Source organism: Agelaius phoeniceus, chromosome 2 (genome assembly GCF_051311805.1).
Source record: "Agelaius phoeniceus isolate bAgePho1 chromosome 2, bAgePho1.hap1, whole genome shotgun sequence".
Lineage (NCBI taxonomy): Eukaryota > Metazoa > Chordata > Aves > Passeriformes > Icteridae > Agelaius > Agelaius phoeniceus.
This window is the reverse complement of record NC_135266.1, coordinates 86,776,381-86,802,533: the sequence shown is the minus strand read 5'-3', so window position 1 is coordinate 86,802,533 and position 26,153 is coordinate 86,776,381. Positions and strand designations below refer to the sequence as shown.

The 26,153-nt window shown below is 43.2% G+C and overlaps 1 protein-coding gene across 14 annotated transcripts in view; it reads right to left on the bottom strand.

Moving 5' to 3' along the window:
* Positions 1-2,739: 2,739 nt before the first annotated feature.
* TENM4 (teneurin transmembrane protein 4) overlaps positions 2,740-26,153 on the bottom strand; it is a 1,543,936-nt gene continuing 1,520,522 nt past the window's right edge. For all 14 annotated transcript variants that reach the window (XM_077174070.1, XM_077174074.1, XM_077174077.1 and 11 more), the window contains 4 exons: positions 21,137-21,433; positions 18,330-19,944; positions 12,425-12,567; positions 2,740-4,444 (listed from right to left, as the gene is read on the bottom strand). In XM_077174070.1, coding sequence (XP_077030185.1) covers positions 3,686-4,444; positions 12,425-12,567; positions 18,330-19,944; positions 21,137-21,433 — 2,814 coding nt within the window. In that variant the 3' untranslated portion in view covers positions 2,740-3,685. The remainder of the gene's footprint in view (positions 4,445-12,424; positions 12,568-18,329; positions 19,945-21,136; positions 21,434-26,153) is intronic.

The window sequence follows — 26,153 nt, the reverse complement described above, 5'->3', positions numbered from 1 at the left end:
TGGCAGGCGGTTGAAACTGGATGATCTTTAAGGTTCTTTCCAACCCAAACCAATCTTGGATCCTATGATAGGGAGTTAGTGCTGTGGGATTTGCACCCAAGACCTTCCACTCTTATGGAAGCAATAAATTACTTCACACCGGCACACAGACAAAGCAAGAATGGTCCCATGGGGAGGCAAAATGGACAACAAAAAGGCTGGGAAGGAGCTGCAGGGCCATCAGTAAAGTGGAAATGCACTTGGGATCCTGTAGAAAAAGCATTTTTCACTAATGAATGGGTAAATTTAGTGCTTCAGGACTGAAAATGTTTTGCCATCTAGGTGAGGTGGAAAGCTTTCACAGAGGTTGAGGATTCAGGAATGTAGTAGCTGTCTTTGGACAGGTTTGTCCCCAGTATTAGACAGCCATCCCTTTTAAATTTTTGTTTTGATAGAAAGGAGCAACATATACATATATATACTTTTACAGATATATTTTCCCCGCTTTTGATACAATGTCCATAGTTTCCATACCGGCTGCAGGCCCAAGAGAAGACTGTCATGGACCTGGCAGGCAGACAGGTGTAGTCACATCCCAGTGCTGCTTGAGGATGCAGAAAAATGCAACACGAGGGTCTTGCCTTGGCCATGGCACAGAGCTCCGGGCTCCTGGCTCTGGGCATGCTGGACAAGCATGGAGGGACTGGGAGACTCTTGAAAAATGGGTGAACTCCTCAAAGTCATTAGCTCATGTAATAACCTGAAGAGTCTGCGTAAGGCTGTAGAGGTGCCATCTCAGGCTGGCAGGGTTCCAGTAGGAATATTTTACACTCCAATCTCTTTTCTTGACTCCGTGGAAAAATGGCCCATTTATTCTTGCACTGCACCTCTTAGCATTGTAACACATGGACGCAGATGGATACAGAAGCATCACTTTTCTTCGGAGCTGCTTGGAATGGGACAGTGTAAATGGGAGGCACAAAGAGCTCTCTCTGCTCTGTGGGTCTTTTACCAGGGGTTCACACCTTTTGACCTTGCCTCCTGCAGGTCTCTTTTTGTTCCATTCATGCTGTTTGAGACACTCACAGCCATCACAAGTTTGAGGTTTTAAGAGGGATTTGTCCCTGGTGTGACTTGGAGAGGGAAGCAGGGAGCTGGACAGCACTGGCAAGAAGGTGCTGCTTCCTTTGAGTAGGTGGTTACTGCTGGTTTGGCTAACACTGCCCCTGACCCCCACCTGTGCATCCTCAGGGCAACCCAGACTTGCCAAGCACTTTATACCATACAGGTGGCAATGCCATGGCCTTTTAACCATCCCTGGCAGGCAGCTGCCAAAGCAACTGCTCCCTTGTAAAAGCCTGGAGCAGGTCTGGCCAACATGTCTTCTCCCACCTGGCTCTGACAGAACTGGATACCCTTTCCAGCTGCCTGTGGTTCACTCCTGCCAAAGTAATAAAGGTTGTGTGCTTGTGTGCTGCAAAGGGTGGTTCAGAGTACAGCGCTGGGACACAGCACCAGCATCAATACCCTTGCTGCAAGCAGGAGAGAAGAGCAGAAAATCAAACCCATAACATTGGTCATTGCCACACAGCCAAAGGTATTTGGGACTCAGAAATGGTGGAGGAACAGTCTGTTAGGGGAATTTCCATCCCATCACCTTCCTCCTGGCAAGCACCGGGGAACAGACAGGCAAGGCAGACGGAGCTGGCAGCTGGCTTCTACGGAGAAACCGTGAGAGCACCGGGGCTGCCAATGTTTCACTGCTCGAGGACTGCATGGCCAACACACGCCCCCGCTGTATCTGGGGCGGAGATCCTGCAGAGGGGTGTCAGTCTGTGCTGGAGGATGGCAGTGGTGGTGGCATGAGTGCAGAAGAGCTGCCTCCGAGTACAATACAGGTGCATTGTAGGACTCTGAGTAAGGAAACAGCCTTGGCATGCACTTGCACGTCTTGGGTTATCTCTCTGCAGAACTGGGAAAAGCCAAAGTGGATGGAATTAAAAAAAAAAAAAAAAATCAGGGCTGAGCTGTTCCCAGAGAGACACAAGAGAGCTCTTACAGTCAGGACATATGCAGGCATCAGTGTGATAGAGACATCTATCTAGGACCACGGTTGGCCACCTCCAGCCAGAGCTCCACTGAGAGGTGGGGTAACACTTCTGCCTGCAGGAACAGCACAGGACTGTTTCAGGCGGGGAAGAGGATGCTGAGCTCATCTCCTTGCTCCCTTGAATTTCAAGGACTCTTGCAAATACCAGAGCACAGAGGTTATGTGAATAAAAATTACATTAGCATGCCGAGCAACTTTGTCAGCAGTTTCTTATTAAAGCACTTGGTCCTCTCTGTAGTGGGCATTTCCATTGAACCTCCCCCTCGTCACTGCTAACAGTCAAGTGGGCTCTCCATTAAATTTGAGCTCATGTAAGAAACAGTGAGAGGGTTGATTTCAATATTCTCCTTCTTGTCCCACCACGCACAAGCTGTTGCTACTTATTAAACATTTTAAAATCCCTGCTGCCAAAGTCCCCAGGAGACATTTATCTGCCATAGTCATAAACGACTTGCCAGCATGCTACTCCAAACTGCATTTCCCAGCCAATAAATACAAGCTCCAGAATCAGGAAAAGCAGGGTTTGGCTCTAATTTTCAGTGGTATGTCACTGGGATACTATAACTACTTTTAAATTCAAATCAGCTTCCTAGAAATTAACTGGTTTTATCAGATACAGCACAGTGGACTGTTAAACACGTAGCCTCATGTACTGAAACACTATACATTTAATGAAGTTATGCCATTAGCAAATGTACAACATGGGTGCATTAAATCCACCTATAGAACAGCTCTACGTATGAGAGAGGATTTATTTTAGCTTTTCTCAATAGAGCAGGAGTCCCTTTTCTTGGCTTTTGCTAGGTTATTTAACTAAAACCAGGATTTGCGCACACACAAAAAAACCCAAAAAGTATCTACGCTCATAATGAAAAAAGACCGATTTTTTCTCTTTTTTTATTCCAGTTCAGGAAGGAAGAGAATCATCTTGCAAGGTAATATAATCAGCTCCTTTGCCTCTATAATCTATTTCTGCTCAGCAGGAGCCCCCAAAGAAACACTTTATGTCCCAAGTGAAACGTGAAAACTACTTGTAAGGTCCCTTTTGAGGCACATGATTCAGATGGTCACTTTCAGAGTATCAGAATCAGCGTTGTCTTCCATCTCCTTTCTTTCTGGGAAGAGCTCTCTGGCATGCCATGGGCTCCCCCTGTTCCAGGTGGAAGGCTATGTCCCTGCCCCAAATCAGAAAGGGTTAGGATGACACAAGTTAGCACAGACACCCATTTCGCACTTACACCTAAGGACTTACGTTGACGACTCCCCACTTCAAATTCCTCACAAAGAGGGGGAAAAGAAACAAAAAACCCAAAACAAATAAACAGAAAAAAGGACAAGAGACAGTAAATTTCACTGTGATCACACTACGGCAAAATATACCTTCTGTTCATTGCAAAAAATGCATGAAGGCCAAATTAAAGCGGGAAAAAATATGTTGCATGAGTTACAGTGCAACCGTATTATTCCTTCTCTTTCTATTTTCCTCCCACCCCACTTTGTTCAGTTTAGAAAAAGGATTGAGTACAACACAGTCAGGTAAGTGGCCACAAAAGAGTAGCTGTCTTTGGCAAGAAGTCATCGCATTGACCCTCTCTGTCACCTTCTGCCCATTTCGCTCTGTCTCATGAAGTGGATGTTGTTGGCGCTGTCTGAGAGTTCGGGGTACTGCTCCACTGAGATCACAAAATAGCCATCGTAGCCCTGTACTCGGCCCGTGTTTAGCACTTGTTGCTTCTCCCCTTCTGTCCACGAGCGAATACCCTCCTCCCCATCCCGCAGTCTCTGCTGTTCCCGGGACCAAGCTTGGGTGACAGCGCGCTGTCGGGCCAGCTCCAGGACGCGTGCCTTCTCCTCGTCCAAGGTGGTCCCGTAGCGCGTGTTTAGACACAGTGCGCCGTACTGGAGCTGGATGTCTGTGTAGCGTCTAGTCCTCCCACTCAGCACTGTGTTGATCTGGGACACTGTCACATTCACGCCGTTCTCCAGGGTCCTCCGCCCGCCGCTGAGGCCCAGGATGGACAGGTCGCCCTCTGATGGCCCCTGTTTGATGAAATAGTGCGTGTCCACCCCGTCGATGGTGAAGTGCAAGTTCTCCAGGTAGTGGGCATTGTTCAGGATGGCTGCGATTCTCCGTCCATCCTCATTGGCCACGCTGATGATGTCAGTGGCCACTCGCCCGTCCTTCATGGCAAACTTGACGCCCTTGCCAAAGATGGAGCCTCCAGAAGCAAAGTTCTTGTTCTTCTTGACATGCCGGCACCCAGCGATGCTGGAGCTGTAGATCTGTTCAAAGCGCTCCAGGGTGACAAAAGCCTTCAGCTGCTTCTGCACTTCACACTGGACCCCCAAAATGGACTGAGCAGGGAGAGAAAGAAGAGAACGACATATTAGAAAGAGAAATCTGATGACCCAAAAGCATTATTAGGATGCTGGAGAGCAGGAGAACATACTGGAAATATGTAATGAAGAGCCCCATTATTTTTTCCCCCTTATCATATTTTTTCAAAATTTTAATTCCTTTTCATGGGAGAGACATGTTGTCCTCTCCTAATGCTCAATGTTTCTGAAAACTGAACTGTATTTAATCTCATAGACTGAAGGATGTAAAGGTAGAAAATGATTTTTTTGCCTCAGTGGTGTGGGCGTTGAGTTTGGATGCATAATTAGGTTGTGTTTCAGTGTTCTTCTGCATATAAGAAACAATTTGTCTTGTGGCCATGATGCTTTACCAAATGCTTTCAGCTTTTCTGTGAAATGTGGAAGTATTTGTAAAAGTTTCTTCTATTTTAACTCTACATTGTAACTCCTTGTGCTGCCTTCAAAGGCCCTGCATGACTTGTATGACCCTCAGAGAGGCCATAACCTTTCCATATTCCATTTCAGCCTGGCCAAAGCAGGTTGTTCAAAACTCAAGGAAGGCGTTATATCCAAAACTTATTTCCTGGAAACCCTCTACAATTTGCCAGGCTCCCCGAGTTAAAGCCAACCACACCTGATGCTCAAGTTTTAGCTTATATTGAAGTAAAACTGAGAGACAACAGCCCAGATCATTTGCAGTCTGGTGAAACACAAAGTCACTTTTGCTGTTAGGGTATAATGGAGCAAGCACACAGCGAGTCAGCAGCTCATCATTACTGCAAAATGTTCTGGAAATGCTCCCATCAATTCATGGCAGTGCTGACTTACAGACTCCTGTTCACGAACAATTATTTGCTCAAATTTCACAAAAGCAAGAGGATTCTATGACAAAACTCTCCTGGCACTGCCAATGGCTCAGTTCAATAATGTAATGACACCCAGGATTAAAAATAGGCTACAAAGTTTACTCCATTCCAATTATTTTGAGGAAATTAAACACCCATGAAGGATATTGCCTTAAACTGTCCATGAACTGGAGATTCACTTCCTGGGTGCAAGAAGACAATTCAGATAGATTCACTTCCTGGGTGCAAGAAGACAATTCAGATGATGCAGGCATTTCAGTGTGGACTCTCACACAAGACTTGTAACATAACAAGGGAAGTGAAATAAACCCTCATTTCCATGGTGGCCATTTCCAGGGAAGAGTCATAAAGTATAAAAAAAAAAAAAAAAAAAAAAAGAAAAAAAAAGAAAAAAAAAAGAAAAAGGGATTGAGCAATTGAGCATTGCCACTTATTCAGAAGTTTTGAGCAGTTTTGACTGTTAAAAGAGAAAACTATAAGGGAATAGAGGAATACAATTTCAAGAGTACATTTTAGGTTGTAGAACATTAAAATTCCCAGAAATTACTTTTGTTCAAAGTGCTGAGCAGGCTGGTGTACCTTCTCCATTTCCCTTTTTGATTGATAGCATAGCAGGTGGAGCAGGAACCAGTTTCCTATGAAAAAGGAGCTCTTTCTGGTTTTCTCCATCCTGCCTGTGGGGCATCTCACACATCCCCTAGAGAGCAATATAATTAACAGACTGATAGGGAGCCGAGCCCAGCTTCTCTGTCAATTGCACAAGTGCTCTAATTATGCAAAAAATGGATGTAATTAATGTAGATGTCAGTGATGATGGACATGGAACAATTAGTCTTCTAGGCTTCATGAAACACTTACTGTCCTAAAGAAGTGCATACCGCACAGCCTTGGTAATTAGCTGCTTCCTCTTCAAAGAAGTTTAAATGGAAAGCTCTTCTCAGGTGTATCTCATAGGGCTTGACTCTAGCTGGTCCCTTAACCACTTCGTATGTCATACTGCCTTTCCAACTTGCCTCAGCAACATTTACCAGTGATGGGAAAAGGCATCTCCCAGCACTCATACCAAATCACTGCTCACTCAAGGAGTAAATGTAAATCAGGTCTTCTGACTACACTGCTATGTCCTGTGATCACTTATGTATCACCATATACATATACATCGCCTTGTTTACCAGCAGGTGAGTGATAAAGAGTCCTTGGAATTAATTGCACCATCTACTGATTATCACCTTGGAGAAGGGAGCTCGGGGAGGTCAGGCAGTACTGGGCATGGACTAATAATTCCTATCAGAAATTGCCCCTGTTCCCCTTCAATTTTGTCTTCATCACCTTATTCTTGATGAGCTGCAGGAACTCCAGTATTTCAATTATGAGCAAATTATTAGGTAAAGATCCTCCATTAATGTCTCCAAATTAGGTTGCCCCAACAAACCAGTGGACCTGGACACCACTGTAATATCAAAATTCGCAGGCAGAGATCTACCTTCAGGTGTCTTAATCAAGAACAAGAACACAATCAAAAAAGGGTTTTCTATTGAGGACTGGTTACTTCTGGGCTCTCTCCACCTTTTTTTTTCACATAGGGAAGTAGGAAATGAGATGTGCAAAGCTGTAACGCTGAACATTCACCATCACTTAGAATCACAGACTGGTTTGGGCTGGAAGGAACCTTAAAGATCATCTAGTTCCAAACCTTCTGCCACAGGCAGGGACAACTTCCACTACACCAGGTTGCTCAAACTTAACTATTAGCTATCAACTATTTCAATAACCAAATGCATCTCTGTTACCTTGAAAACAAGCCCAGGATGACTTTGAAATGACTTTTTGAGTGCATTTCTTTGATAAAAGAGTGTATTTGGGAACAGCATTCTATTAAAAGGAAAAGCAACCACGTCCAACAGAAAAAAACCCCAACCAACAAATTCAAGCAAGCCAGAACACAGCCAGCGTGTATGCTGTGCTGTGAATATAAAGAGGGTGGAGGCAAACAGATTATACGTAGTTCAAAGAAGCAGTGTATCCCTGACTTTGAAATTACCATTTCTGTTCAGTCTTAGAACTCATTTCAATGAACTGGCAAGGAAAAGAAACAGAAAATTTCCATCCAAAGCTGCAATGGCATGTGCTATTCTCTAAAAATTGCTGCTGCTTTTAGCAACTGTAAACCAAGGCATCTATAAACCAGTTTTACAGAAGAAAGAAGGGAATTCATCGCTGTTTTATTTCAATATTTGTTGCTCGATGTGAGTGACAAATATGCTGGGTTTGTTTTTCCTCACAGTCTTTTTTAATCAGATGTCCTTAGGTGACATTTCACTTTATCTAGTAACAACCCTTTGGAGAGAAGAGAACGACCTTCATCATTTGTTCTCTGCTGCACAAAGCTCAGGAGAGCAGCACATTACCAGGATCTCTGAATAGCCTCTTGTATTTTGCCAGCACCTCTTGAGGATTTGAAATACCATCGCCAGATCCTATCATCTGTTGTTTTTAAATACCGCCTTCCAGTGTGAGACTGAAAGCTTTAATTTCCCATCAAGGATCCAAGATGTGAAATACGTGAACATGTTTCCAAGTTTCTTTCTATCCTTGTGCCATTATAGACAGATAGGTGTTTCTCTTACCACCATATGGCTTACAATGCAGAAAGCTACTTTTTCCAAAAGGTTTGGAAGTTATGATTTCTCTGATATATGATTCATTTTTAACTCTTTCCTATTTATCACAGAATCACAGAAAGGCTTGGTCTGTAAGGGACCTAAAAGATGATCTTCTTCTAACCCCCCCACCAGGATGCCCCCACTTGACCAGGCTGCCCAAAGCCCCATCCAACCTGACCTTGAACAATCCCAGGGATGGGGTATCCACATCTTGTCTGGGCAACCTGTGCCAGTGCCTCACTGCTCTCTGGTTACAGAATTTCTTCCTAACATCTAATCTATACCTCTACTGTTTTAATTAAAAACTGTTCCCCTTTGACCTGTCCCTATTTGCCAGTGTAAAAAGTTGCTCTCCCTCTTTTTTATAAGCCCTCTTTTTATTTACCCTGTATCTCTCTGTTAACAAAGCCATTGTTCAGCCATCAGCCTCCTCCCTATATTCCATGTGGCCAGCACCTGGAGACAAGTCTCCATTTGGATGTGCCCACCAGCATGGCTGCACTGCAGGCTCTTGGGTTGTATGAGAGGTGATGTGTGGTGCAGCAGAGGTGAGCCATGGGCCAGCAAGGCCAGTGCTCTGGATCCTGGCTGGCTGGGAATGAGCCAAACAGGAGCACTAACTCAGGGCTTAGAGGACAGGTCTCTCCTCCACCCCACCACTGTATATGACTGTATGGGGATAATGAGGTTGAGTTCATTAAGCAGATTTCAAGTGTGGAGAAGTAAGAGGATTTGCCTCCTCCTCTTGCTCATCACTTTATGGACTTCTCATCTATTTTCATATAGCCTCAAGAGCTTAATGTTTTTGAGACTTCAACTCTTTTCCCTGCATTGGATTCTTTGAAAACTGACCACTGCATTTGTAAAACATAACTGGGAGCTGATGGACAGACGTGCAGACAGTGTGACAGTCCAAGCCCAGGCCAAAACAACTGCAATGTCAGGATACCTTCCCTGAATGATGAACACTGTCAGAGCCACTCCCTCAAACAGATTGTCCTTGGAAGAAGCTCTGCCAGAAAGCACAGCCTTATAGCTCACGTCCTGGCTGAGCATCCCAGAGCAGCCCTTGCCTTCAAAATGCTGCTCCAGAGGGGATGCCAAAAACTACTTCTCCAGCAAAGCCTGTAACAGGCACTGCAGAAAACAGGACCCTTCCTGGAGACAGTGCCCATGGGATGGAGAGAATGGTAGTTATAACAGGATGTAGATAATGATACAAGTGCTGACTCCAAAACACCCCTCCCTGGAAATAGAGTTGTTCTGGCTCCAACAATTACCTGACAGCTCAACGAGACAAAACAAGGAAGGGGAGAAAAAAAAAAAAACCCAACAAACAACCAGAAGAGAAATTGGATTCAGGTGCCGCAGTTCCACAATATGCCAGAGGTCACCCAGAGTCCCCCAGTGGCCAATAACACTGAACTTGTTCAACAAACAATTTAGTGACAGCTTCACAGTCGTGGGGAGGAGGGGGAAAATGCTGCACAATGGAGTATTGGATTTTAAATGTCACTTCAGAGCTTTAGGGGGTTAGTGCAAGGCTTATGACATGCTGGCTGTTTTTGAGGTGGCGGATGCTCAAAGTCAGAATTATGTCTCCTGTCTTCCAGACTGGCAAGGCAAGTACCAAAAATGTTTTGGAAGGAGATGCTAGGGCCCTCTGGTTATGCACTCTGAAGAGAGATGAAGCAGCCATTTATGGGTGTTAGTTGCTTTGTTATTGTGCTCCTGTTAGTTGTTTCTCTCTGATAAAAGAACAGACTTAATCTGCTAGGCCAGCTTTTATCAGCAATGCCAGTGGAGGAGCTCAAATATACTTTTGTCTATCACAAGGAGGTATGTGACCCAGAGAAACTAGGAATCAGAAGACATGGAGATGAGAAAGTTGTGGTACATCATTCAGTGATCAATGCCTTGTCCAGGCTGCTTTTAAATGACAAAAGATCTGGAGCTTACTCTGTATGCTCTGCAATACCATTTTACAGTTTGATCAGTCTTATTAACTGAAAAGGTTGCCTGCGCTTTCATTTACCTTGGTTTAATTTTGTCATTTCCTATGTGAAATTTTCAAAAGTTTTTATTTTCTTCCACATGCTTCACCAATAAATACAGAGACAACAGTGACAAGGAGGACTGGACTGTGTCTGGGAGTGTGTATTGATGCCTGGAAGGGCTGGGAGTGAACAGAACTTCATGGAAGCATCAGTGTTGGATGCATGGATAGGCATAGGAGAAAATGGATCATGTATTCAGGTATCATATGTGAATGAATTTGGAATATGCAAATATATGCCTACAATATGCTGGGTGTGACAGAAAGCAAGGGAATCCTGCTCTACAGCATTTAGGAACTACTTGCTATCACAGCACGATCCTGCAATAGTAGACTGAAATAAAAATGCTCATGTTTTGTTGCTGTCATAACAGGGGAAGAATATGAAACAGAATATTTAACCTGCAATGGTTAAATTACATTTTCAACATCTGAGTGCAAAGGGACTCATCTGGAAGCATGACAGCTGTATAAAGCCCTCTTTTAATGAGCAGGGGCCTGCATAGCCCTCACTGCAGCTTCTGGCTTTAAAAATCTGTGTGGGCCATGGAAATTTCCTTTTCTTCTTATTGCTCATTAAAGCAGATTCACCTAAAATAGGTGGACAGAAGGGAGGGCTCTCCTTGATTTTATTTCTGGCTCATCTGCCTGTATGAACAAGGGTCAGTCATCACCTCAAGCTGTCACTCAAGTTACTTGGCTATTCAGTAAGTCAAATAATGATAGTATAATACACATGAAAAAGATATATATATATATATATTACCTACTATAATACACATAATGAACTAATGATAAAACAATAATATAATACTACCAATAATAATAATTTCTGTGGTGGTTTTGTGAGAGTTATTATCTACAGCACATAACAATACAGAGATGGTCTTCTGTGTAGTCTCTGGGTGGGTCTTTCCTGTTTGCCTACTCCTGCACAGCTTTGCCCAGGGAGACTGTGTCCCAGCAGAGAGGAGAAAAAGTCCTGAGGGTCTCTCTCATTAGAGAGATAACTTCTATTAGCATGTTATTGTTTAATCCAAAGAAATAAGAAACAGAAAGGGAGTCTCTGAGCTCCAAACCACAATTGAGTTACTTCACTGTAAAAGTTTTCAAGCATAAACCCAGCCATGGTAATTTTTTTAGTTCCACCAATATTATTAAGTGACACTTCATATAAATTTCTTGTTGAAGTTGAAGCTGGTACATTTTAACTTGTCTTCAGCACGGCTGTGAGGCTGAGTACCAATATGGACTGACACATGACTACTATCAATCTACAGTAATTTGTTTGTACCTTTGAGTGATACCTTTTGTGGTTCAGGAAACGTGACCTCCTGGTTTAAGATGCATACCTCAAGAATCTGCTGCAGGTCATCAAGATTTCAGTGAAGCCATAGGTAGAGAGGCTAGGAGGGCAGATGGAATCAATTCCATTGCATACTGTTATCATATTATTAGCAGAAATGGGAGAGCATGTCCTGATCTCCCCAGTCATGTTGGTGCCTCACTGCTCTTGCAACGTTCGAACAACCAGCAACAGCAAGTGGGAGTTCAGACTAAAGAGGATTCAGACTAAACAGATGAAAGCCTCCCCAGAATACAATCAGGCTATGAAATGGAAGAGAATCCTGAGAGGTAAGTGACTTTCAAGGTCATACACTGATAAGCAGTAGGGCTGGGACTTAACCTAGGGCTCTCAAATCCTGACCCCGTGTTCTAACTTTTAACAGTGCTGCCTCTGTCTTTCAGTTGAGTAAGTCCCAACAGGAAGATGGAAAGTGATTAGGCTGTAAAAGCCTTTTTCTTGCCAATTTTATCACTGAATTTTGCACCAGCATCTACCAAAATGCCTTGGGAAACAAGCCTGTTTTTAAAAGCAGGACACAGTTACATGGGATTTAACCTGGTCAGGTGAAATGAAAGTTTAAGATCATAAAAAAATTCTTTCTGGAAAGACTTTCTGCAATACAAAAGAACTTCCTATGCAAGTAGTGTGACTTCTTGTTTAAGATATTTTAAACCAGAATGAATAGGTTTCTAGAACAAAAAACCCCCCAAACTTTATAAACCAATTCTGTATCAAGATTCACTTTTTTTTAACTTCTAAAAATCCTGAGTGCAAAGGCCTTGAATTTAGCCTGCAATATGTGATAATGGAAGAAAGAAACAGTAACACACCACTTCACTGAGCAACCACCAGAAAATATCACAGGAAAAAGCACCATGGCAGTAGGGATCTTAATATGTGATTATTTGGTCAGATTTCAATACTGGAATGGGGTTTGACTCGCTCTTCATCTCACAACATGCTGGTAGAGCTTTTTAAACAACATTGCAAATGGGTAGTTTGCTGATAAGGGCATGAGATACAGTATGGAGTTACATGAATCACCTTGCTATTGTCCCATTCTTGGGTTTTCATCTGCGTGTGGATTAGCTCATAGGATGGCTCCATGGCATCCATGTCTGGCTTGGGGTAGCCGGGGATGACATTGTGCAGCTGGAACCCAAAAGTGAGCAGCCAACTGTTGACATCTGCAAGGGAAGAGAAACACAAATAAGATTATCTGATCTCTCAAGCAGGATTTCCCAGGAGAAGGCCCACAGGAGGATGCCACAGTGGCTGGCACTGCAGCAGTCAGGACAAAATTATGAGCTTCTGCTTTGTGTGAAAAGCAGGAATCTCAATGGTCCTACAATGAGCCGTGTGCCAAAATCCGGCCTTTCCACCTCCAGCCAGAGCCAAATCCTGTGCTTTCCCAGCTCTGAAACAGAAACGTTGGCAGTGAGCAAATGGCCCAAATCAAAGCCAACTTCATGTCTGTCCTTCATCAGCAGAAACCAAGCACTGTTTGAAGGTGTGCAGAAGTACAGCAACAGCAACACACTTGGAGGCTGAGATGCTCCAGCCAACTGGGAAGTGTTATCCACTCCTACAGCTCGGAACACCTCAGCCCCAATACTTCTCTCCCTGAGGACTCAAAGGGCCTGTAGGCTGATGACTAAATTTAGAGCTGTGTACCAGAATACCAGGACATACAGGATGGACAGCTCAGGCATTTAGCTGGTGCTCACAGAAGAGGCTCTGGACATATATACTGCTTTTTCCATGGATTTCCACCTCAGTCCAGAGTTTCCTGGCATCTTTCATAAGAAGCTGTAGTTTGAGTATTATACCAGTGTAAAGTCACATCATCTTTTACAGTGGTATTTGTAATTAGACTTCATACTACCTGCAAGGTACATTATAGTGAAAATAAGTGTACAAACACGAGAGGTATCTTGCTTGGGTACTTTTTACAAACACCTTTAAAAAAGTCCATGAATGGTGAGAAAACTGTGGCTACCAGTGATAAATTATTGTCTTATACAGACAAGGGACCACTAGCACTAAAGGGGATGTGATGGAAAACCAGCCATTTGGGACATCATTCCTGCATTTACTTGCCAGTAGATTACAAAGTCTTTCTTGATTTTTGATTACACAGCTATTAAAAATGGCAGGTGAAAGTTAATCTGCTGGAGGAAAAAATTATGAGGCTAGGTAACTCCTAGATCTGCTTGGGATTAGCATCACTCCCCCCCCTTAACTTCAGAGCATTTGATGAGCACACCTTGTTTGCCTTCACTTAGCTCCAGAGAACACACCTGCTACAATCCCTGAGCAATATGGTGTGGATTTGGCACACAATAGCAATTGCAAGGCAAAAAATTGTATGAAGGGGAAGTTTAACTAATATTAGCTCCCAGGAGTCTTAAGTGTCTGGATGTAACTGGAATTTTCTTGGTGATTGCTCTGCTTCAAGCTGGAAGTGTAAAGGCTTGACTTTCATTTTGCTAAGCTCAATAATCATTGTTGAAACCATCTGAAGACAGAAAAAAAATTAAATAATAAAATATGCATCTTTGAATATTTTTTCTTTATTCCCATGAGGCTAAATTAATGTTTTGAAGAACTGGTTGGAAAAGAAATTATGGATGCAAGTGGCAAATAACGCCGTTCCAGATGACTGGAGAATCAGGAGCCAAACAAACACACTATCTGTTGCTTGTTTTCCTACAGGCCAAAATGTTGCGATTGGGCAGATGTCCAAAAAGCCCTTGCGACAATCCATGTGGAAGAGGGAGGATTTCTGTAATAAAAACACTTCTGTTCACTCAATGTACAGATTGTTTTTGGAGTGTCTTTGAAACAGAGAGGCTGGGGGGGTATGAGAGAAATGAAAAGGCTCATTTGATTATTTTGTTGCCTAGTGCTAAGACAGCCTGACTCCAAATCCTTCTTATCTCAAATGAAGAGCTTTGATGTACATATTGTGGACCAGGTGGTCAGGAGAACAAAGTAAAACAGTGAAGGTCAGCATTGGTGCAGGAATCATTTCCCAAGCACTTGAAAAATGCTAGAAGAATACAGAGCATGGATGGTGAACTGTTGAAAAATATGTAACATGTCTGGAAATATCCAATACAGGGGTTTTTTTTAATACTTCTCAGAGAACTGACTTCCAAAACATTTACAACAGGAATTTGTTCTTTTCTGGGAGAGGTGTTGGAATACCCAGAACAAAAAACCACCAAAACAAACAACCTGAAACCATGAGAGGAAGGTGTGGAGCTGAGAAAACAGAGGGGAAAATACTAATTTGCCAGGAGGCAGTGACAACTTTTTTGACAGAAAAGTACATTTCACATCACAGAGGTTTTTTTCAGCTACAGTAACCCTGCCAACACATTTCACAGTAAATTCATTTGAGGGCAAAGAAAAAGAGTGCTTAATGCAGACACATGTAATGGAAATGTCAGTTCAATCCATCAGGATTGCTGAAGCTGGCAGCAAAGCTCTGTGCCATGAAGTGTACAATCACTAAAATATTCATGTTTAACAATGGGCCTCTCAAAACATAAATACCTGCTTCTCCTGCTCTCCCCTCCACATACCTTCAATTTCCTCAAGCTCAGAGACCTCATCACTGTGGACCAAAGCATGTGCTGGTCACCCATGTCCTGAGCACTGAGCTCCCCTAAGGACAAACAGGTCCCAGTGGGGGAATGGAGGGACAGAGAGGTGTTCCCGGTGTCCAGATCTGGGCAGATTTGGTTGTGATGACAAGGACAGTCTTACCATGGGTCCTGTCCACAAGGTGCCTGAAAGCCTGAGCAAAAAGTGCTGGTGCAGCAGCCTCATGTCACAGCACTCATCCCATAGCATGGCCTGATTCTTCCATGCACTGGGGGAGGAGAAACTTGAAAAATGTATTTGGGCTCTGTATTCTTGAAAAACTAAAAATAGAACTTATAAGGCCATGGAAAAAAAATTATTTGCTGCATATAAAATATTAGTGTATCAGTTTTTGACATCTTGATTTTACTGTCAGAGTTGTGTGGGAAGCTGTGCACCTGTTCTAAGACAGGGCTAGAAAAAAATATTCTGTCCCTTCTTAACTTGAGTAGGAAAACAAAAATCTGTTAATATGCCACAAAGCAACAGTTCAAAAACTAGATCTGTTCAGACCAAAAATTTCCAATTAACTTCTGATTTAAACTCCATGTTGATTTTGATTCCTTATTTTTCTTTTCCAGTTTTCAATCACTAGTTTACACTTAACTTGAAAAAGCTGAAAATCCAAAATCTAATTTTGTTTAAGGACATTCTGGAATTTGTCATTTAGACAATTTTGAAAGCTGTTTATGCTTCTCCTGAGAAATCTCTCAAGCTCAACCCTCCCCCATAAACAAATTCAGTTTTGACAAATAAGCATTTTCTGATAGGAAAAGTTATCTTGAGGTATTCCCTCCCAGCCTTTATTATCAGAGTGAGTGCAACATACAGGAACTTAGCCTGCATCTTTTGACATATTTTACTTCCCTCGTGGCATCATCTTCTCAGCTCTGGAGAAAACAACTTTTCATGAAAAAAACCCATGATCTAATCCTTATGATTATTGCAGAAGAACCTGAAAGCACAAATCCTAATGGCTAGAAAAACAAGCAGGATAGATGACCCAAGATTTTTACTTTGTAACATTTATTTGCTATTAAGCAGATCTTGTAACTCAGGGGAATGCAATTATTGTTGAATTTGGGAAGGTTGTGATAGATGCAGCAGGAGCATTTAAAAATTTCTATCTCCTTAAGAAGTATGCACATTTGATGTGTGATTGTGGCACTTGGCTTTTCGATGCGAATTATCTAGAAAAGAGTCCCACTAAAAAGTCTTCTCAAACTTCTCAAACTCTCCTCATTGCTACCACTGTTGCACACAGTATGAAACTATGTTTGAGCCTAGAGAAAGGGGATAAAACAAAGCTGGCTGGAGATAAACCTGGGGTCAGCACACCAATGGTAGGGGGACAATTTGCTAGTGAGGTCCTTCAGGTTGCCATCTCAGTACAGGCAGGGGATGGCAGCAAACATTCAAGTGCGATCAGATGGCCAAGAAGGCCAGTGCCATCCTGGGCAGTATCAACAATGGTGTGGCCAGCATGACCAGGGCATTGATTGTCCCCCTGTACAGGGCACTGGTGAGGCACACCTTGAATCCTGTTCAGTTTTGGCCCCTTACTACAAGAAGGAAATGGAGGTGCTGGAGTGTGCCCGGAGAAGGGCAGTGGAGCTGAGGAAGGGTCTGGAGCACAAGTCTGATGAGGAGCAGCTGAGCGAGCTGGGGGTGTTTAGCCTGGAGAAAAGGAGGCTCAGGGGGGACCTTATCGCTCCTACAACTGCCTGAAACAAGGCTGGAGTATATGGTGGGAGCTGCTCTGCTCTCCCAGGTAACAAGGAATAGGACAAGAGGAAACAACCTCAAGTTGTACCAGGGCAGGTTTAGATTGGATTTTAGGAAACATTTCTTCATAAAATGGGTTGTCACGATCTGGAAGAGGCTGCCCAGGGCAGTGGTGGAGACACCATCCGAGAAGGGATTTAAAAGACATGTAGTTGAAGGACTTAGGAACACTGTTTAGTGGTGGAAGTGGTAGTGCTGGGTTAATAGCTGGACTTTATAATTTTAGGGTCTTTTCCAAACTAAATGATTCTATGTATATAGGAAGGCCATTTAACATACAAAAGGATTTTTTGTAAAAATATCCCAGAGCTCATATTACAGCAATTTTACAAAGTTTCAGGGGAAGCAGTTCAGAGATTGCATCAAGCTTTGGGGTAGCTGTGCCCCAAAATCTGTCCTCTAAGTCTAAAGCACTTTATTTTCTTGACTTTTTGTAGATACTGTTGATTCTGCAAGGCTGATTAACTTTGAGCTACATAGCTAGTAGTGTAGTAGTCATATAGACACTCTGAAATGGCTGACTGTAATAAAAGGTTTGAATTGCTTTGCCATTCTGCTGAAACAATTCTGTATGCCATTTGTTTAGTTGCAAATAAATTTCTAGGCAAAACTGTGTAAACAGAGCTGCCCCTCTAAAAAGAGAAAGGTTATCAGGACATTAATTGGTAGCTAAACTTCAGATATCTGAGGGGACAAAAAACTGTAAGGAAAATAAAAAGAACAAACACCTAAGAAGAGAAAGGAAACAGGCTTGGGAATTACAATCTCAATCTATGCTAATGAATTAAACATGCCCCTTACATGGGGGTCCAACTGGCATTCTAAAACTTATGTCCATTAATTAAAGAATGGAAAACCTCATGGTGATCAGGACACTGAGAGAGGAATGACCTATTGTACTGGTTTTGGTGAGGATAAATTTCTTTATAGTAGCTGGTGCAGGGCTGTGTGTTGGATTTGTTCTGGAAAGTGTTGGTAACACAGGGATGGTTTTGCTACTGCTGAGTAGTGCCCACACAGAGCCAAGGCCTATTCTGCTCCTCACCCCACCCCACCAGCGAGGGGGCTGGAGGTGCATAAGGAACTGGGAGGGGACACAGCCAGACAGTTGGCCCTGACTGACCCAAAGGATATCCCAGACCATATGGTGTCATGTAAAGCTGGGGAGGAAGAAGGAAGGAGAGGATGTTTGGAGTGATGGTGTTTGTCTTCCCAAGCCACTCTTTTGTGGGATGGAGCCCTGCTGTCCTGGGGATGGCTGCCTGCTGATGGGAAGTAGAGAATGAATTCCTGGCTTTGCTTTTCTTGTACAAGCAGCTTTTGCTTTTCCTATTAAACTGTCCTTATCTCAATCTCTGTGTATGGGTTTTCTCACTTTTTCAGTTCCCCATCCCACCTGGGAGGAGTGACTGAGTGGCTGTGGTGTGGGGCTTGGTTCCACCTGGCGTTAGACTGTGACACCTATTTACCGACAGTGAGCTTGTAAAAATGTTTATTAATTTAAATGTCTTACCTGTCATGTAACATTTGATATCCTGAGAATTGCTAATGGGGTTGTTGTTTTTGAACATATACAGGTTGAAAGGCATTATGTTATTGCTACTCAGATGCTTCCACATATCATGGTCTGGACTTGTCCAGCGACCTGCTAGCACATCGTAATCTCTCCGCCCCATGTGGATGAGCTTTGTGAGGGGGTCATACAGTCCTCCATGGTAGCCAATGATGATCTGGAAGTTGGGATTAGTGTCCATATAGATCTCCCCATACGCTGTGTACAGTATCTGCTTGATCATTAAGCCAGTCCCACTGAAGACAGCCAAAGGAGTGCCAATGTTATCACAGGCTATGTAGAATTCATCGCCGCTGCTGAGCTCCATCGCAAAGAGGTGGCCTTGGAGGTCATAGTACAGGGAGGTGATTTCAGAGCTTGAGTGGTTGTACAAGTGGGTGACCTTGGTTGGGTTGGTCAGATCTGCGTAGAAGAACTGCAAGTGATGGCCATGGCTGGTTTTGCTGGAGACTCTCCTTCCTAGGCCATCATAGCGGTACTTCACACTCCACCCACTTGCTTTATTGTAGGCTTTGATGAGCAGGCCAGCTGAATTGTACTCAAAAATATCATTGCCCCTTTGCTTCAGGAAGCCATCTTCATCCATTTTGTACTGCACATCCCCCAGTCTAGTAATCCTATCCCTGAGGTCATACCTGAGTGGTGTAAGGCGGGCACTATTCCCTGGACTCAACAGATGGAGGTTTCCATTTAGGTCATAGCTGTAACGCCAGAGAGGTTTGTCATTGATAGACACAGTCTGCAACTGGCCATCAGCATCATATTCATATGAGTAACGAGTTGTGTTTGCGTAAGGGCCAACCTTCAGCTCTTTCTTAACCACTCTCCCCATGTTGTCGTACTGCACAGTCATCCAGTACATGAGAGACCGGAATATCTCATACTGGACCTCCTTCATCCTGCCATAGGCATCAAAATGTTTAGTGTGGGTCATGACAGCAGTGGTGATTATCTGGTTGATATCGTAGTAGATGACCCCGAATTTACCGAATTGCTCAGTTTTGCCTGACACGTCATCGTACCTGTAGAGATCGATAGGCAAAGGTGTCTCGTTGATGACCGCTTGCATGCTGGTCACCCGGAAGCTGTTGTCATAATTGTAGTCAAAGCGTGCATTCACCATGCCCTCCTCAGTGAAGCGGAAAATCTGTCGGTCAATGAGGGGCCCTATCTGTCTGTACCTGATTGTGCAGGTGAACCCTTCATTCTGCAGGTTTATGGTCTTCAGCATGCCCGCAGTTTCGTCATACGTGAAACTGATCTTTGTGGTATCGTAGAGCATCTCGGCTAACTTGGACAGCTTCCCATACTTGTAGATGACGCGTCTCCCTGTGCCCAAGTACAAAGTGTGGAGGAGCTGCTCATCCTCTGTGAAGTCCTGAATTACTGAGGCATTGCCTTCTGGTGGCCGGTAGATGTTCCTGTAGTAACCAATGGAACGAATGGTTTCCAAAGTCTGACGGGCAACATTGGGCATGGTCACCGAGGACAACCGGTCATTCTTGTCAAACTCAAAGATGTACTGTCTCTGGCTGTGAAGGAGCAGCACCATGGACTGGATGGAAAGAAGAAAAGTATAGATTATATCCCTGTTTTTCCAGCAAAATTATACTCTCACAAAACCTGTAAGATTCCTCAGTCCAAAGAGCAGGGCAAGTAGGACAAATCTCTGTGTCCATAGAATTCAACAGTGAAAGGTAAGGAGCTGTGCATGGCACATCAAGTATCCTCAGACAGGAGTGGGTCAGTGGAAGAAGCAGTTAATGCAGTGAGGAAGGTCCAAGTTCAGAATGCTCAGTTTTTTAAATCACTACCCAATAGCTGTCTTACCACAGAGCCAATAGCCTTTGAAAGCTAACTAAATAAGACTGGTAGAGCTACTTAAACAATGCTTGAAAAGGTATCCCCCAACACCTTCCAATGATGAATTAATTAATTGTATCAACCCATCTTCTATTATCCTCTTCCTCCAAACTTCTGCCTGCATACTTATTTGTTCTGGGATTTTTTTTTTTGCATATAACAAACAATCCACATAGATTGTATAACACAAGGAATAAGTCAATACTTTTTCCCTTTTAAAAGATATGACACAGCTACAGTTTCCTTAAACTGTTTTAGGGAAACAAAAAAATTCCAAAAACCAGGAATAAAAAATTCCAGTCCCAGCTATATAATATATGGAGCTGCAGGTAATTGGGCAGTGTAATGCTGAATGGTAATACCTAGAAAATATAAGTTCCATGCTAACCTACAGAGTGAAGGCCCCAGGATACACTGCAAAGTGTGCTACAAGTATGGCTGAATTAATGCCTCACTTATTAATTATTATGTATTTTTGTAAGTAGAAACGGACCACTTGAAGAAGGCAGGATGTCAGACTCTATAGGTTGTTTTCATATGCAAAATCCTACTGGAAATTACTACAGCTCACTCTGCTGACTTTATCTGAGCATATTTTATTGCAATGCAATAAAAAAAGACTGTGCTTAAAAAATCACATGTCAAAGCTTCACTGTTCACATGCTCTCAGCATGACTGGGAAAAAAACATCTCTGACAATTTTCAACTGCTCTGTGGTGGTCTGGCATGAAAGCCACTTTGTGCACCTTAGTGGGACAGAAGAGGAGGACTGGACCGTAAGGACCAGCAATTAGCTGAGGTGAAGGAGTGCAGCTGTACTGTGTCAAAGGAGAAAACCCATGTGCCTCAAATGCACCATCTCTGAGTGGTAAGACCATTCTTACCTTCTCCAAGTAGGTGTAGCTCCATGATTTACCATCAGCAAAGATTCTGGATGTAATTCTGCCAGACTGATCGTACTCCATCCTTTCTGACATTGTGCCCCTCTGAATCCCTGCAATGTGTCCTCCTGGGGAATAGGTGACATTGACCCCGTTCAGTCTGCTGCTGGGTGACCAGAGACTGGGCCTCCCTGCCTGGTCGTAGAGGATGCGGAGCGTGAACTTGCGGTGGTCATCATAGATTTTCTCAGTCCTTGTCACACGATCAAAGTCAAGGGACAGCAGGTTTCTGTTGTGAACCTACAGGAAAAAGAGGGAGAATCAGGAAGTGGGAAACCATGTAAGTTAGAAAGACTAGCCTTGTTTCACCAAATACCTCTTTCCATTGCACTGCAGAGTATCCAGCTGTTGATTGCTACTGGATAAGACACACTTTTTAAAGCAAAGAGTTATCCTACCGTTGCTTTAAATTGACTTCAGTGAGGAGAGAGGCAGAAGTATGGCAATTTTGAAACACTATAGTGAAGGAATATTGCTCATATCCCAAATCTAGATTTAGGACTGCTACAGCAGATGTGACTTACAGAACACAGAATGACAACTTATTGCAAGGAATATTTCCAAGATATTCTACTTATCAAACCTTGAAGACTGAGTCTTGCTTTCATGCATATCAGAAAACACTTGTAGAAAAGAGATGGATGTTGTGCCACCATAGCAGAAATCAATGGTTTTCTCTGAGTTTTTGAACATAATGCAGGCATTGGAGGTTAAGCATTTCTCCTGAGATGAAATGTGGAGGCTTTAACCACTGCAGATGTTACAAAGACCAAGAGCTTTCCTGTAAGAGCTGGACCTTTAACTTCAGTGTCCTGGGGTTATTCAGAGTGGCATAATTATACTCTGATCTTTGGAAATACAGAGGCACTCGAGGTAAGCAAAGGTATCTACTTCAAAGGCAAGAGCAGGAATACATTTCTACTCAGGGATTGCAGTGCACATCAATACAAAAAGGAGGTGATAATACAACTCATGTTTAGCCATGTGTGCAAGGAGACTTACAAAACCACATCACCACAGTAGCAAAGTACTGGTTTGAAAGCAAGGAAGAAAACCAGTATACCCAGTAAGAGCTTGCCAGTGAAGACAGCTCTTTCTCCATCCCACCACTTCCAAACCTCTTTCAGCTAGTGAACATCTTTCTGCTGGAAGGGTGTAGGTTCTTCTTGGATGAATCTCAAACTCCAAAAAGCTGACTTGGTTTTCAGTTCCCTTTGCAGCTATTCAGCTACAGTCAGAGTTTGCTGCTTGCTATGAAGTTTTCAGATCCAGTTAAAAACAGTGCCCTATCCTGCTCTGGGTAACAGTGACACTCCTGACTGAAGTCTTCAAAAACATGCAGATGTCGCACTTGAGGACATGGTTTGGTGGGGAATATGGTGGTGGTCCTTATTTTAGTTTGACATGTAGGACTTTGTACGGCTGGACTTGCAAGAGAAAGGATGGGGTTGAAACAACAAAGGGGTTTCTCAGCCCTGAAGAATAGGAGAGGGAAAGTCTTGCATGGGCAGACATCTATGCGGAAGCCTAGAGAACGGGGACACCAGAAAGACAGAATTCAGAAAAAGGTATCACAGGAGCTGGGGAGAGAAGGAATTGTTGCCATGATGTAAGTGTGAGGATGATGTAAGAGGCAAGTGCAACAACAATTTTCAATTTATGGATAACAAGGATAAAAGGTGCATATGACTGCAGGGTTTAAGAAACTCTGTAGAAAGGTAGACAATGCTCTAATTAAATATGTGTGATATAGAGCGTAAATGTGCAATGGGAGAGAAGAAATCAGTCACTATAACAGGGAAGCTGGAAAATAATTAAAAAGGTATCAAAACTCTTAAGTACAGATGCACATGAGTAACTAAGGGGAATTTGGTATCTCCTAGGCACTTCCTGCCATAGAGAGAGAAACACGAGAAGCAATTCCTTGCAAAAAAAGAAAGGCAAAGCAGGAAGTAATAGCATCTCTGCCTCCCATATATTCACAGAGCAGCTCCATCCTGGCAGCTGCAGCTTCTTCTGCTTCAGGTCTTTGCCAAGAAAGCTGGGAAGAGCTCTTCTAGGGCTGGAACAGTCATCCAGGCTGAATGAGGTTTTCCTGAGAAGTATGTTAGCAGCAGTGCCATTCACTGGGCTGGAAGGGCCAAACAGCAGGTCCCTGGATAGCTCTTTAAGCTCAGTCCAAATGTCTGTATCCTCTGACTGGTGCCATAAATTGTTCCACTCTCCCTATGCTCTGGCAAGCAATGTCTGTGTGGCTAGTTGGAACCAATCTCGCTTTTCCTGTATTTTATTTTTTAATGATTTGTTTTCTTCTGCTCTCTTGATGTACTGTCTCTTTTATCTGTGAAGTGCTGCAGTGCAAACAGTAACCCCTCAAGGCGATGAGCAAAGTGAACCCTACCCTGCTAGTAGCCTCTGAAGAGGGTCTAAATCTTTTTCATACTTTTTCAAGGGCATGCCTTGTATAGAAGTGAATTTTCTGCAGAAGAAGTGACAGGGCTGCAGGCTGCAGTCCAATAACTGTGTTTTATGGTGAGCAGCTAAATAAGGTGCCATCCGCCATCCCAGACCTTATTCTGGAATGGAGTCTGAAAACCTCCTGCAAAAAGATTTTGCCCCTCAGAGTGTTTGACAAGGCTCGTGATCAGCACAGGATCAAGACAGGGTAAATTTAAATCCACAGTTCACAGTGGATTTGACATCCCTTTAAAATCTGTGAGGCACTAAATTTAACCCCTAACTCATGTTCCACAGTACTTTATTCAATCCCTTAGCTTCCTCTGCAGAAAAAAGAGCATAAACACACCACTATCTCTGATTTCTCCAATGCTTTCTTTGGCACTCCTTTAGCTTAAATGATAATTAAACAATGTGCATTGATCTCCCTGGGAACACTAGAGTACAAAAAGGGAGAGGATTCTCATGAAAACAGCCTGTCAACCTTCAGCAGAGGAGGGCACAAAATGCTCCTGCAGTGAGGACTCCAGGTGCCAACGACATCCATGTGATGAAGGGCTGCCTACAAAGGAACTTTCCCAGCAAACTGCTAAAACTGTTGGAGTGGCCATAGCTAGACCTCAATGTCTTGCAGAAATTGTGGAGATCATCCTGGATCATCTTTATTAGTCAGCATAACAGGAATGGTTAGCACCATATCCCCTGCTGGTCATGTTAGCTGTGGGGATTTCTGGGATACTAGGTCTTGATGCCACCATTAACCTGCTGCCAAGGTCTTGGGAAAAAAAGTGATTTATGACAGGAGTTACCATACCAGGTTAAATAAATAAAAGAACTGAGCCAGCAACTCTGTCTCTTTTTGCTGTCCTATTTGCTCTATTGCCAGAGATTATTTTACATCCTTCTTTATTGAAAAACTCAAGTTTGTTTAATAAAAAACAACAACAACAACAACAACAACAAAAAAAAAAAAAAAAAAAAAAAGGAGGAGTCCTGCTCCTTGAAGCAGGATTTACTTAATTCTCTTATCTCTCTCTGCAAATGAAGTCTTTGCTGCTGTTGGCCAGGGACAGGTGGAATTCATAGCCAGCCAATCTGCAGACATATCTCACTGCTGGGTGGGTGGATAGAGAATCACAACTTTTCACGGGGTGTGTGGGACAGAAAAAGTGAAAGGGGCTGCTTTAACATATTTGTGATGCTTTACAGCTGCCTGGCCAAGTACAGAGCCAGGTCAGCACCGACGGAACAGGGAAAAAGGTGTCAGGGTTGTCCCCTTTCCCTTCATCCGTGCAGAAGTCCCTGCTGTGTGCCTTATCCATGCAATAAAGAACTGTGTATTGTGTTATTTCCTAGGGAGGATCAGGAAGGCAGCTCTGGAAGTGGCCTCATCGTGCTGGGGGCTGGCCGAGCTCATGGCAACAGGCTGCCAGTCCGCAAGCACACCACAGGAAGAAGAGGCACAGCCCATAAAAAGTGGATCCTTGTGATGACAGCAGAAAGGATCACTCTTTTACAGTGTCCAGATCCTGTTGTCCTCACTTTGAAGGCTTCATGAAATGATGCTGGAGCCTCTTTGGGATGTTCTTTCCCCATGAAGCACTATGCCATTGCTGCTGCCTCATGCAAGCAGTGGGGTGAGGGGAGTGCGAAAGTAGTAACTTAGTCACATATAGCAGAAAATGGTAACATTTCCCAAAATCAACAAAAACGTTGAATTTAACTTTCCTAAGTTTCTCTCCTGCCAGGGAAAGCAGCAATTATTGGTGTGAGGGAAGAGGGGAACATCACCCAGAGATTATGTTAAATGTTGTGCAATCCCCAGGGAGGCAATTAGCACCTTGCAGGTTTTTGTATAAGGGGTGCAGATGCTGCCATGCAAGCACAGACACAGAGCTTAAAACATCTAGTACACCCTCAACAACTCTGAACCCCTGAACACAGCCATAACTAAGTCCTTTGACCATGTAAGATGCACTTCTGATTCACCAGAAGGGTCCTGATAGGATCAAAATGTGAATAAATGTTGGCAGATTTATAGGGATACCAGCAACTAGCCTGAAAATTCATTTTGCAAGTGTTTTTCCAACTGTAGTACAATATAAAATACAGACACATTCTGTGTTTGAATCTGCTACAAAAATTTTGGGAGATAAAAACTGATATGGGCAGCTAAGCTGTGGTTAAATGAGTGGAAACTGTTTTGAACACCAAATAGCTGTGACCCAGCTGCAGATTTCAGAAGGCCCTCTCTTTTCAGAAAAAGACCTTTCTGAAAATTTCATCAGTTATTAAAATGAAATATAAAATAAAATAAAATAAACCCCCCAGGACAAACCCAACAAAAAAGCATGGTGACAACTGATCTGCAGATACACAGAAGTTCACACTGAAAGAGCAGCTTCAGCTTTCATTACTGTTTGCATTTTTTCTTCTGGTAACAAAATATGAGGGTATCAATGCATGGGGAAAAAAAACAGAGGCTGGGGTAGAGAGATTGAAG